Consider the following 12588-nt stretch of genomic DNA (forward strand, 5'->3'; position numbering starts at 1 on the left):
TACGCGCGCGGGGGGGGGGCGATCTTCGCATTATCTTAACTACCAAAACTGATAATAAATCAATAGAACACAAGAGATTCCACAGTTAGTTAATTGCACGTACAATGAGAACAAATAGGTAGTTCTTTTGGTCTATGTACCTATTGCAATTGCAACCCCTTTGGCTGTAAGTTTAATGTTTTTCCCTGGATCAGGGTGAGGGAACATTGTAAAAGACCCAACCCTTTAATGCGTATTATTCATTCCAATATTATTTTTAATCAGTGGAAAATTGATTTGAGTTACTTTACCAAATTTGAATTCTTATCCACAGTCAATAAAAGATCTAAAGCTGAACTGGCCAGCCAAGACAAAACAAAAAAGAATCTGAAAACAGGCTTTATGCTAAAATTTATATTTTATTTAATATGTTCTAGTTTTATAAAAAATTTTATATATATTGTTTTAATTTTAGGTTCTATTTGTTTTTTTTTAATTCTACGCTGAAGACTTCTTGTTTTGTACGGGCGAAATATTCGTTTGATTTTTGTTCTCTTCGTTTCTTTCACTGGCCATAGACCCGCTTGTCACTTTCAGATTATTTTCTTTGTTTTATCCACAATCCTATTTTCTTTTGAATTCTTTTGATCTCCTGGGGAATTACATTATTGCAAAAACATGTTTGAAGCAATACGAAAAAAAAATTCAAATCTTGTCGGATATGTGAGAAATAAAGTACGCTTATATTGCAAAAAAGGCTAGTTTAGCCAAAAGCTCCTATTTCCAAAAGAAAAATAAAATGTTCAAAGATTAAATTTGTTGATAAAATCAGTCTTATAACATTAAAGATCTGGAAATAAGCAAAGAGTCTATTTCTAGGCTAGAATTGTTCCTTGAAGTGTCTATTAGGTCGCTGCTTATGGAGAGATTCCCATATTATGTACTTTGTTAAGCTGTAAAGCATGTATCTCTCGCATGGTTTCAAAATTAAAATTTCTAAATTTTAAGCAAAATGTAATCTCTTTTACAATATAAAACTAAGAAGAAGAATTATTTGAAATGGATACAACAAAATGATTCATAGAACTATAGAATAAATGCTGGCAAAATCCTAGTTGGTGATTATCAACTCGAGAAAAAAAGAGGTCGAAGTTCTGCGGAACATCTTTGAGAATTATGTTATCTAATTAATTAGTTCTAATTAATTATTAATGATTAGAATCTTTAGATTCGAATAGATTGTAATTAATTAAAATATTTGAGAATTATGTAGTCTTTCTTAGCTCCTTATTATAAATACAAAAAATTTAGAAATAACACTTTAGTGTTTTAAACCTTTACTGTCTGGATGTTTTTTCGTTTATTCTCTATAAGTATCAAGTTAATACGGTTTATGTTAAAAAGGAGTTACAGTCATTTTTGTTGGTTTTCATATGTGTATTTAACTCTCGTAGGGGCTAATATAATTAACGAGACAGGGCTAAACAGTGGATAAAAAAAAAAAAAAACATAAAAAGAGGTTCAAATCTTAAAGTGTGATCATGTTCAACAATCTCCGAGAATTAAAAATATTGAAAGAATGTTTTATTCAAGAAAATTTGAAAAAAAATACGACAAACGGACTAACAGGTTCAGGTACTTTTATTTTTAATCATACATAAGATACTAAATATACAAAATATCAGGTAGAGAGACAAGCTGGTTTTGCTGAGATAAAACCACTAAAGAAATAAATTGATAATCAATCAAAGAAACATATGACAAAGAAGAAAGAGAAAAATATAATAGACATAATATTAATTACTCACCACGCCACAGCAGACACCTAACCCGACGATATACCAATTTTTTTCAACCGGCAATGGGACAACAGGAGGGAAATCAAAACCCGAGAAAAAGACCCCCCCCCACACAAAAACAACAACATTAACAATAATCTATACATATAAAAATAAGTTGTTTGTGGGTTATGTCTGTCGAGTGACGTCATGTCGTCATGAAGTTAGTTGTCGTCATGTTTGTTGTGACGATGACGTCATAAAAGGTATTTAAGAAAGTCGTTCAAAGACAAATTTTTAATTGTAAGAAGATCGTGGACGGAAAAATTTTTAATTGTAAAATGACTGAAGAACCCACAATGGCAACAGCCGAGAAAGCTGCTCAAAGAGTCTATGCCAAAAAACTTGCGGCTGATAGAGAAAGTAAGAAAAGAAAGCGTGCCGAGGAATCACAAGAACAGCAAGAAATCAAGCCGAAGTAGCTGAGTTGGTAAAACTTTATGCTCCAGGTTCCAGGTCCGAGAAGTTCCAGGTTCGAACCTTGGCTTTAGCATTAATACAAAAGAAGAAAAAAAACTAAAAAAGGTAAAAACTACAAAAAAAATAAAAAGAAAATACTAAAAAAACTAAAAAAGCTAAAAAACTAAAAAAGAACTAAAAAAAGGTAAAAAACTAGAAAAAGGTAAAAACTACAAAAAACTAAAAAGAAAAAAAAACAAAAACTAATAAAAAAACTAAAAACTGAAAAAGAAAAAAAACTAAAAAAAGGAAAAAACTGAAAAATAAAGGAGAAAAAGAAAACTAAAAACCGTGACACAGGGAATATAAATGACGACCGGGACAGTCAAAGAGAAATTACAGACTGGGACACTGGGACACTGGGACACAAATAACGACTGGGAGATATAAATAACGACCGGGACACTCGAAGATAAATTACAGACCGGGACACCGGGACACAAATGACGACCGGGACACAGGGAATATAAATGACGACCGGGACACAGGGACACAACTACAAGGGGATGCCGGGGGCACAGGGGGATATATAAATGACGACGGGGACACAGGGAATGTTCGATTTGCAATCACCATCAACAAAGCTCAAGGGCAATCATTAGAATAATCAGGTATAGATCTGAATACGGATTGCTTTTCCCATGGACAATTCTATGTTGCATGTTCAAGAGTCGGTAAACCTGACAATCTATTTATATGCACAGACAATGGGACATCGAAGAATGTTGTATATTCGCAAGTTTTACGTAGTTAAAAACATATATATATATATATATATATATATATATATATATATATATTTCTATATTCACAGGTGGGACACAACTACAATAGTGCGTAACGACTTACACGCGCGGGGGGGGGCGAAACGCCCCCACCAACTAGGTGTTGGGGCTAGTAAATAGATAAATAAGTAAAATAACTAATAACTTTCCGAAGGGAAGGACTTTAGCTTAGTTTATGAAACTCCAAACGCTAAATCAAAATCGAAAGTAGACTCATATGAAACTGGCTGAGTCTCTTAATCACCTCAAATACCCAAGATTTTATTCAGTTTGTCAAACTCAGTTTAAACAGTTGGACTCAGTTTGAGCTCTTCAAACTCATAATAGAAATAACTAAGACGGTATAACTAACTCTTATACTGTCTCTCAAAACGAAATTTTACAACATGAATTTGACTGCTAGGTCGTAGAAACGTCGTTTGCTATGCATGTTTACCCCTTAACATTAACCCCTTACCCTTAACCTGGTTCTCTGTGAATAGAAAACACACTTTTTTTTTACAATATCGTACCCCAAATACAAATTACACAAAAATAATCACTATGAAGTAAGAAGCTCCCAAATTGCTTTTTGGTGTTAATTTGCTCTTTTTTTATCATTTAAGTTGCCTTTTTCTATTTACGTCATAGTTCTTTCTAATAAAACCATGACGACATTCATTGTATAATATATCAAATTGCATTTCCTTTTAAAAATGCGGTTCTTTGCAATTTTTTTTCAATGCTGATGTCATTTGGTCTCACTAGACTTTGATTAATAGGAAGAAACCTTTCAGGTCTATATTTCTTCCATCATGTACTATACCATTATGATGTCACAAACCCCTTACTAAGGTATTGAAGGTACTAAACTTATTTTATCTGTCATTTTTTAAAGAAAATAAGTAACAAATAGTTAATAATAATTAGATACAATAAACCGTAGTAAATTACAGACAGATTTTTTGAGTAATCTCTGTGCTTTATTTTTACGCCACTAGTAGAGGTTTTTCTAGGGTGTTTGAAACAAAAAATTGCTTTTTGGTCTGCCTATCTATTACCATGTTGACTGCCACAATTCTTGTTAGCTTTGGCATTACATGTGGCTCTATTTCCATACATTTTCCCAAAGTACTGCCTACTTGCATCTGTCGATACTTTTTCTGTGTCATTTAGAACCTATACAGGCATTAAATCCATGTTTTTAACAAAGAACCTTTGATTGTACTACTAACAGAACAGCCAATCTTTGTGGTTTTTGGGTCTGCATTCGACTGGACAAGCTTTGTTCACTCGGTTATTTTGTGTATTACCAACAAATGTGAGGGACTTCCTTTTAGTAGGAAATGGCCGAATTTCGCGTTGGCATACTTTAAAACTCTCACAGAAGTAAGCATCATGAACTGTAGAGTTTTTGCTGACATGATTCCAAAATATTTCTGCAAGCAGTTTCTGGTCAGTGTTTTTATTTTGATCGCCTATTGAGCGATATATCAACTCTGAAGCGTATTTTCGGATTTCTTTCCTCTGTTGACCCAACTTGACCCCAAACATACCTGCTAAAATTGGAACTCCATGGTAATAATGGTCTCGCATAACATGATACAATCGAGCCGAGTGGAGCCATATGAGTGTGAGTCGAGCTGAGTGATACAATCGAGCTGAGTGGAACGCTGAGTGGCAGCGTTCACGTCTTTTTGCAGCATTATTGCATCGCTATCTCTAAACATTACTACTTCAGTACTCGGGTCAAGTAAGGCCAAATATCTCCACACTCTTTGTGTGGAGATATCTTTGCCTCTTGATGGAGATATCACTGCCTCTTGATATCTTTGAAGTTTCTTGTAATGTAATCAGAACCCAATGAAGTGATATTACAAAACCTTACATTAGTTGATTCTAGCTCACAAATGATTTGTGATGGCAGATTGTGATAGATTCTAAGGACCCATCCTGGGTAAAATCTTTTGGCAAAAGTATATTTTTATTCATCGGTGTAAAAAAACTTTTTCCAATACGAGTCTTTCTAGTCGCCAAAAAGGGAGTATGCTAAAATTTTACCACTGTCTCTACTACCATCACATGTGATATTTGAGGACAATAAAATTTGTAGTTCCTCAAATATCAGCATTTACCCTTTGATTATCTTCTCCATAAACAGAATTGCAGAACAAAAGATATAATATACTTATATTTTTCATTTTAATAATGTTGATTATGGAACATATATATATGAGATTAAGATAAGACATTAGGCTCTTAAGATAAGACATTAGGCTTACAAAAAGAAAACTGTGGGGCTTCGTATTGTATCCCTGGCCATGGAGCCTTTCAAGGGGAAATAAAGTGTATTGTGATTCAAATTTTGAATTGGATTTTGTATTGTCTTGTATTTAATAATAAACTTATCTCTCTCTAAAAAAAAGTTAAAATTATTATTGTTTTCTGTATAAAGTTTCTGTATTTTGCAACCTCAGAACAAAATTGTCATACTGCTCGAAAACTCATTTTGAGAATAATATATTCATAGTTGTGACGTCGATTTCCAATACTATTTGCAACCCTGAGAAATTTGCTGATCCACCCCTCTATATGGCAAACTAAGAGGAAGAAAGAATATTTATTTTATCCTAAAGTGCAAAAGACAATCTTGTAAAGAATACTGTGACATCTACATTTTCCTTTTTTTTCTCCAGTGAAACTAATCCAAAACGCTCCACTATTCTCTAAAAGATGGAAAAATAATGACCTGAAATAATTCTCTAAAGATGGAAAAATTATGACCTGAAATAATTTTGTTTTGAATTCTGATATAATTTTTACCTAATATAAAATCATCCTGTATACAAAGATACGGTTTTTGTCCAAAAATTAAATTTTTAAAGCAGTCAAGATTGAAAAAAAGGGGATACATTAGTTCAACCCGTGGAAAAAAATGATTTTCGTTTTTGTTCAAGCAAATTACCTTCTTACAAAAATTACATTTTGAACAAGATAATTCTAATGGCGTAATTTTTGTTTCAACCTGGTGACATTTATGAGGGGTTAAAGGTTATTTTCTGATATTATTATACGATTGTTTTCGAGATTGTATTTTGCAGTTGGAACGAGTCGATACTTCCTGACAGAGGCGCCATTTGGACCAGATCTTGGGGTGGGCATGAACTCCATCTTGCCCCCCCCCCCCAACTCAATTCGTATCGCGTAATCATCTAGGAAATGGGCATTTGACAGTACTCGAGAATTTTATTATGTATCTTACCTACTTTCAAAGTTTACAATGATTAATAGCAAATAGCGTAATTTCCCCAAGGGTCGTCAAGTAATTACGCTCTTTGGTTAATAGGCGTGCAGTAATTTCAAATCAATTGGACAGAATCGATTATGTTGGACATAATGGATTATTATGGCCGGCAAAGGGCCCTTTGTGGTGGAAGCTTGGGCCCCCTGGAAAATCTGGGGTGGGCATTTGCCCACCCCTGACCCCCCCCCCCCCAAATGGCGCCTCATCTTCCTGAATCACATACAACTGGAATTTTTTGTTTAGAACTAGTTAGTTTTCTTCAACACGTTTTTAAAACTTTGGTCATTAAGGCTTTTGGTAACTAAACTTTTTTAAATTTTTTTAACTTTTTAACTTTAACTTTTTTTGACTTTTTTTAAACTTTTGGTCACTAAAGTTCGTTCCTCACTAAATTGCAGCTGGCGCTGTAACCAGGACAAGACTACAGTTTAACTATACTTTCATGTAGGGTATGAATAAATTTGCTAGTAGCTATTGATTAAGAATTTTGATATGATTGACTGAGATATTTGCATTGTTATTGATTTTGGTTTCTTAGAAACCAAATTGGTTATTGGTTAGATTTAACCAGAGGGGTGACCAGAGTGGGTGACGTGCTAGTGACTTCACAGTAATTATTACTGTAATAATCATTAATTATTACTGAAGTCTTATTTTTTCTGTTCCAAATATATTTTTTCAGTGGTGTGGAAACTACCAAAGTAGGGAATTTTATCGTATCATATATATGGTTTTTGTAAGTGCTAATTTAACTACTCCCCCTCCCATCTCTAATTAGGACAGATAAGTACATTTAGTGCCTCTGATTTTGAGGACCTTTCTTTTTTGATGAAAGAAGAACCGTCGACAAAGTTTTGTGCGAAGTACAGTTGGGCTTTAGGGTGAAAAAATGTGACGAATGATTAATGTGTGTTATAGAATTTGAAGTATTTTTACTCTGTTGATTTAAAAATCTGTGTTACAAGACAATTGAGGGTTTCTTATTGTTTTTCATTTTCATTTCTTTTTCATTTTGTGTCTGAGTTGGCGGTAAACATATTTTTCAGGTGATAACCTTAGCTGTAACATGGCTGAACTCAATAAGAAACTCCTTATTGGTAATTCCTGGTTACAATTTTGCTAAAGCTTGGGCTTCACAGGTAGAGACAGGGACTAGGAGTATATATAAATATAACATACAATCAAGAATTCTATTATATTAGGGACAACATGTTACAAATCACCATTTTCGTCATATGAGGAATTTCACAAATTTTTATTGTCCCTCATGGATCAAATCCCAATAGTGCAGAATTGTATTCCTTACTAACAATTTCAATTCCTATTTAATAGGATGTGTGATTCTTAAACTGTAAGTCTAGTGAATTATCTAATCTCGTCTGGACTGTTTCTAGAAATTAATGTACCTACGCGTGTAGACAGAACTTGTGTGTCTCCTTACAAATAGTATTTTTTTTTTTTTTTTTTTTTTTTTTTTTTTTTTACAATCAAGCACACCACCCTTTAAACCATATTTGATATAGTCTTGAAAATCTTGTTAACTTTCATATCTGACCTTACCTTTCAGCTTTTCATAATTGTTCTAATGTTGTTGCACCTAACATCATCATATAGTTTCACTATAACGTCGTTTAGGCTCGTAACCTACGATTATGAAGTCATTAATCATCTTGTATACGAAGATGCTATGCAACCATAGCACATAGTACCAAAAGTTGAAAAGGTGTTTTAAAAAAAATACCTAATGATTCGGGTTGCAGCGATAGCTAGCAGCCTAGTAAGAGGCGATCACGTCAAATACTAACAAATGTAATAGCCTAAAATTCCTGAAAATAGTGTCAGATCAAAACAGGAAGTACATTGTTAAAACCGTCTTGTTCGAAACCCCCTAAAAAGGAAACTTACCACCCCTTGGCTTGAATAACGAGGAAAATCTATTGGCTTGAAAAACAAGATAAATTGCTTGAACTACAATATCTGCATGAATGACATCTTTTACTTCTGTCTGTTCCCCTCAGATAGAGGGGAACTGGAACATCATAGAGAGCTATTTAATGAATTATTTTAAAGAAAATTTCTACATCTAGTACCTTTGGGTAATAAAGCAATTGAATAAACAATAAACTCTATCCTAAAACTTCAGTATTTTATGTAATGGTTATATTAACAAACGAACTGTTGCCCATAGTAAATGAAAAACTTCCCAGTGAAGATCCAGGTTGCAGCGGTAGCTAGTTTTTGGTAAAGAAAGAACTCTTGCCCATAGCAATTAATTTAATATGTAAAAGAAGGAATTACAGCATTTATCTACAGGGTAGTTTAAGTGAGCTACAAGTTATAAAAATTACATAAAGAATAGGTATAGTTAATTATAAATGTAAGTTGTGTAAATTTTCACATAAAGGATCGACATATTTCGTCATAAATGGTGTAAGTGAAGAGCATCTCATGTAGCAGTCATTAATAGGAGTTTTGTTTAGACTTTAAATTGACAAATGTGTAAGAACAGCCCCTGGTGAGAATTGAACCTCCAACCTTTAGAGTAAACTTCCAACACACTATCCACTGCACCACTCAGGCTTTGATTATATAAAGGATCAATAATCAATATAGCTAATTACAAATTGAGATTATAGAAGTTCTATCGGTATCAAGGATGTAGAAATGACTATAACCTAGTAAAGAACAAACCAACGTAACTGGTTTGTTACTTAACTGGCTTATTCTCAGAATTTTGTCTCTTACTATTGCAAATAAGAAAAAGCCATAGGCTTTAACATGTTTGTAATTTTCTTTGAAGATTTTTTTTTCGTCTAGTTCGGGTTGCAACCTAGTAAGGGACGGTCATGTCCAATACTAAGAAATATAATAACCTATTACTCCTTAGAAAAGAGTCAGATCAAAACAAGAAGTACGCTGTCTCTTACTATTGCAAATAAGAAAAAGCCATAGGCTTTAACCTGTTTGTAATTTGCTTTGAAGATTTTTTTTCCGTCTAGTTCGGGTTGCAACCTAGTAAGGGACGGTCATGTCCAATATTAAGAAATATAATAACCTATTACTCCTTAGAAAAGAGTCAGATCAAAACAAGAAGTACGCTGTCTCTTACTATTGCAAATAAGAAAAAGCCATAGGCTTTAACCTGTTTGTAATTTGCTTTGAAGATTTTTTTCCCGTCTAGTTCGGGTTGCAACCTAGTAAGGGACGGTCATGTCCAATACTAAGAAATATAATAACCTATTACTCCTTAGAAAATAGTCAGATCAAAACAAGAAGTACGCTATTAGAACTGCCTTGTCCGTAACCCCTTGGCTTGAACAACAACGGAAACATATTGGCGTGAAAATCAAGGAAAGTGACTGCAACCACGATATTCTGCATCAAAGGCATCTTTTTTTCCGTATTTTTCTCCTGAGCACTAGCTAACCGCATATAGGAAACTAACTGTCCCTTTGCTTGACTAATGAGCAAAATACATTAGCTTGAAAAACAAGAAAAGTGCCTCCAAGTACGATATTCTGCATCGACGGCAAAAAATATTACTGGAAGGACCGACTTCTACCCCATATTAATTGAAGCGACGTTGAAAAGAAAAAAATCCGAGTTACAGCGATAGCTAGCAACCTAGTAAGAGACGACCACGTCCGATAGTAAAAAATAATATTGCCCTAAACTGTTAAAATTAGTCAAATAACAAGATCTCATATGACACTTGTGACGAGGTCGGAAGAGCCAAGAGCTGATATGGCATGAGCTCTAGCGAAATTCTAAGAATCAATAGATTATGCCCGTCGGGATTTAAAATAAAAGCTCTGAGACACGAGGTCCTTCTAAATATCAAAATTCATTAAGATCCAATCAACCACTCGTAAATTAAAAATACCTCATTTTTTCTAATTTTTCCTCTCCCTTCAGACCCTCCCCCAGATGGTCGAATTGGGGAAACGACTTTATCAAGTCAATTTGTGCAGGTCCCAGACACGCCTACCAATTTCCATCGTCCCAGCACGTCCAGAAGCACCAAACTCGCCAAAGCGCTGGACCCCCCTAACTCCCCCAAAGGGTGGATCCAATCCGGTTGCATCAATCACGTATTTACGACATTTGCTTATACTACCCTCCAAGTTTGTTTGCCAAGATTTCCGGTTTCCCCCTCTAAATCTCCCCCAATGTCACCAGATCTGGTCGGAATTTAAAATAGGAGCTCTGAGACACAATCTCCTTCTAAATATTAAATTTAAAAATACCTCACGAACGGTTACCCGCTCTTAAGTTAAACTTACCTCAATTTTTCTATTTTCTTTTAGAATTGACCAACTCCCTCAAAGACAGCGGATTCAGTCCGGTTATGTCAATCACGTATCTAAGACTTGTGCTTATTCTTCCCACCAAGTTTCATCCCGATCTCTCCACTCTGAGCGTTTTTCAAGATTTCCGGTCCCCTCCTCCTTTCAACTCTCCCCAATGACAATCTGATTTACAAGTTCCTCCATAATATGAAATTTCATTAAGATCCGATCACTCCTTCGCAAGTTAAAAATGACCTCATTTTTCAAAATGAACCCTCCCCCCAACTCCCTCGAAGAGAGCAAATCCGTTCCAGTTATTTCAGTCACGTATTTAGGACTTGAGCTTATTTTTCCCACCAAGTTTCATCCCGATCCCTTCACTCTAAGCGCTATCCAAGATTTTAGGTTTACCCCTTCAACTCCTCCCAATGTACTCAGATCCGGTCGGGATTTAAAATGAGAGCTCTGAAACACGATATCCTTCTAAATATCAATTTAATTAAGATCCGATCACCCGTTTGTAAGTTGAAAATACCACAATTTTTCTAATTTCTCCGCATTAAAACCCCCTCCAACTCCCCCAAAGAGAGCGGATTCAGTCCGGCTATGTCAATCACGTATCTAGGGCTTGTGCTTATTCTTTCCACCAAGTTTCATCCTGATCTCTCCGCTCTAAGCTTTTTCCAAGACTTCTGGTCCCCCCACCCAACTCCCTCCAATGATACTGGATCTGGTCGAAATTTAAAATAAAAGATCTGATTTACGAGATCCTTCTAAATATGAAACTTCATTAAGATCCGATCACTCCTTCGTAAGTTAAAAATTCCTCATTTTTTCTAATTTTTCAGAATTAACCCTTCCCCCCAACTCCCCAAAGAAAGCGAATCCATTCCGGTTATGTCAATCACATATCTAGGACTTGTGGTTATTCTTCCAACCAAGTTTCACCCCGAGCCCTCAACTCTGGGCGCTTTCCAAGATTTTAGGTTCCCCCCTCAAACTCCCCCCAATGTCACCGGATCCGGTCGAGATTTAAAATAAGAGCTCTGAGACACGATATCCTTCTAAATACCAAATTTCATTAAGACCCGATCACCCGCTCGTAAGCTAAACATGCCTCAATTTTTTCGAATTAACCGTCCCCCCACTCCCTCCCCAGATGGTCGAATCGGGGTAACGACAATTTGTAATCTAATCTAATCTGCTCTGGTCGCTGAAATGTCTGCCAAATTTCATCGTCCTACCTTATCTGGAAGTGCCTAAACTAGCAAAACCGGGACCGATAGACCAACAGAATTTGCGATTGCTATATAGCACTTGGTATTTACCCAGTGCCATAAAAAAAAGTACACTATTAGAACAACCTAGTTCAATACCCCCATATAGGAAACTAGCCGTCTCTTGACTTGACTAAAGAGCAAAATATATTAGCTTGAAAAACAAAAAAGTGGCTCCATGCACAATATTCTGCATCGATGGCATCTTTTTTTCCATTTTCTAATAAAGAACGAACTCCAGCCCACAGTAACGGATAATTGGTATCACGGTTGCAGAGATAGCTGAAATCTAGTAAAGAAAAAACCTCAGCACATATTTTACTTACTTAGCTGCCATATTATGTAAGTTTTGTTTCTTACCATTTGAAATAAGAAAAAGCCATAGGTTTTTTCCTTTTTGTTTTTATCTTTGAAAATTACATAAACATAGTTGCTGTTGTAACCAGGTTGAAGAGGTTGCTTTGCATAAATAATATATATATAGTCCGGGTTGCGGTGGTAGCTAGCAACCTAATAAGAGACAATCATGCCTCATAGTAAAAAAATGGAATAGTCCATAACTCCTAAAGCTAGAATATGATCAGAAAACAAAGTGCACTATTAGAACGGCATTGTCCAATACTTCTAAATAGGAAACTTCCTTTGCTTGAACAACAAAGAAGATATGTTGACTTGAAA

The 12588-nt window shown here is 35.0% G+C and overlaps 1 protein-coding gene across 1 annotated transcript; it reads right to left on the reverse strand.

The window, feature by feature from the left end:
- Window positions 1–3175: 3175 nt before the first annotated feature.
- On the reverse strand, window positions 3176–12247 carry LOC136024688 (uncharacterized). The gene is made up of 3 exons (XM_065700106.1): window positions 12237–12247; window positions 4715–4870; window positions 3176–4667 (listed from the first exon to the last, which is right to left on the reverse strand). The coding sequence occupies exons 1-3, from the start codon at window positions 12245–12247 to the stop codon at window positions 4271–4273; spliced, it is 564 nt and encodes a 187-aa protein (XP_065556178.1). The 3' UTR covers window positions 3176–4270.
- Window positions 12248–12588: the final 341 nt, after the last annotated feature.

The sequence above is a fragment of the Artemia franciscana genome, chromosome 3 (genome assembly GCF_032884065.1).
Source record: "Artemia franciscana chromosome 3, ASM3288406v1, whole genome shotgun sequence".
NCBI classification, from domain to species: domain Eukaryota; kingdom Metazoa; phylum Arthropoda; class Branchiopoda; order Anostraca; family Artemiidae; genus Artemia; species Artemia franciscana.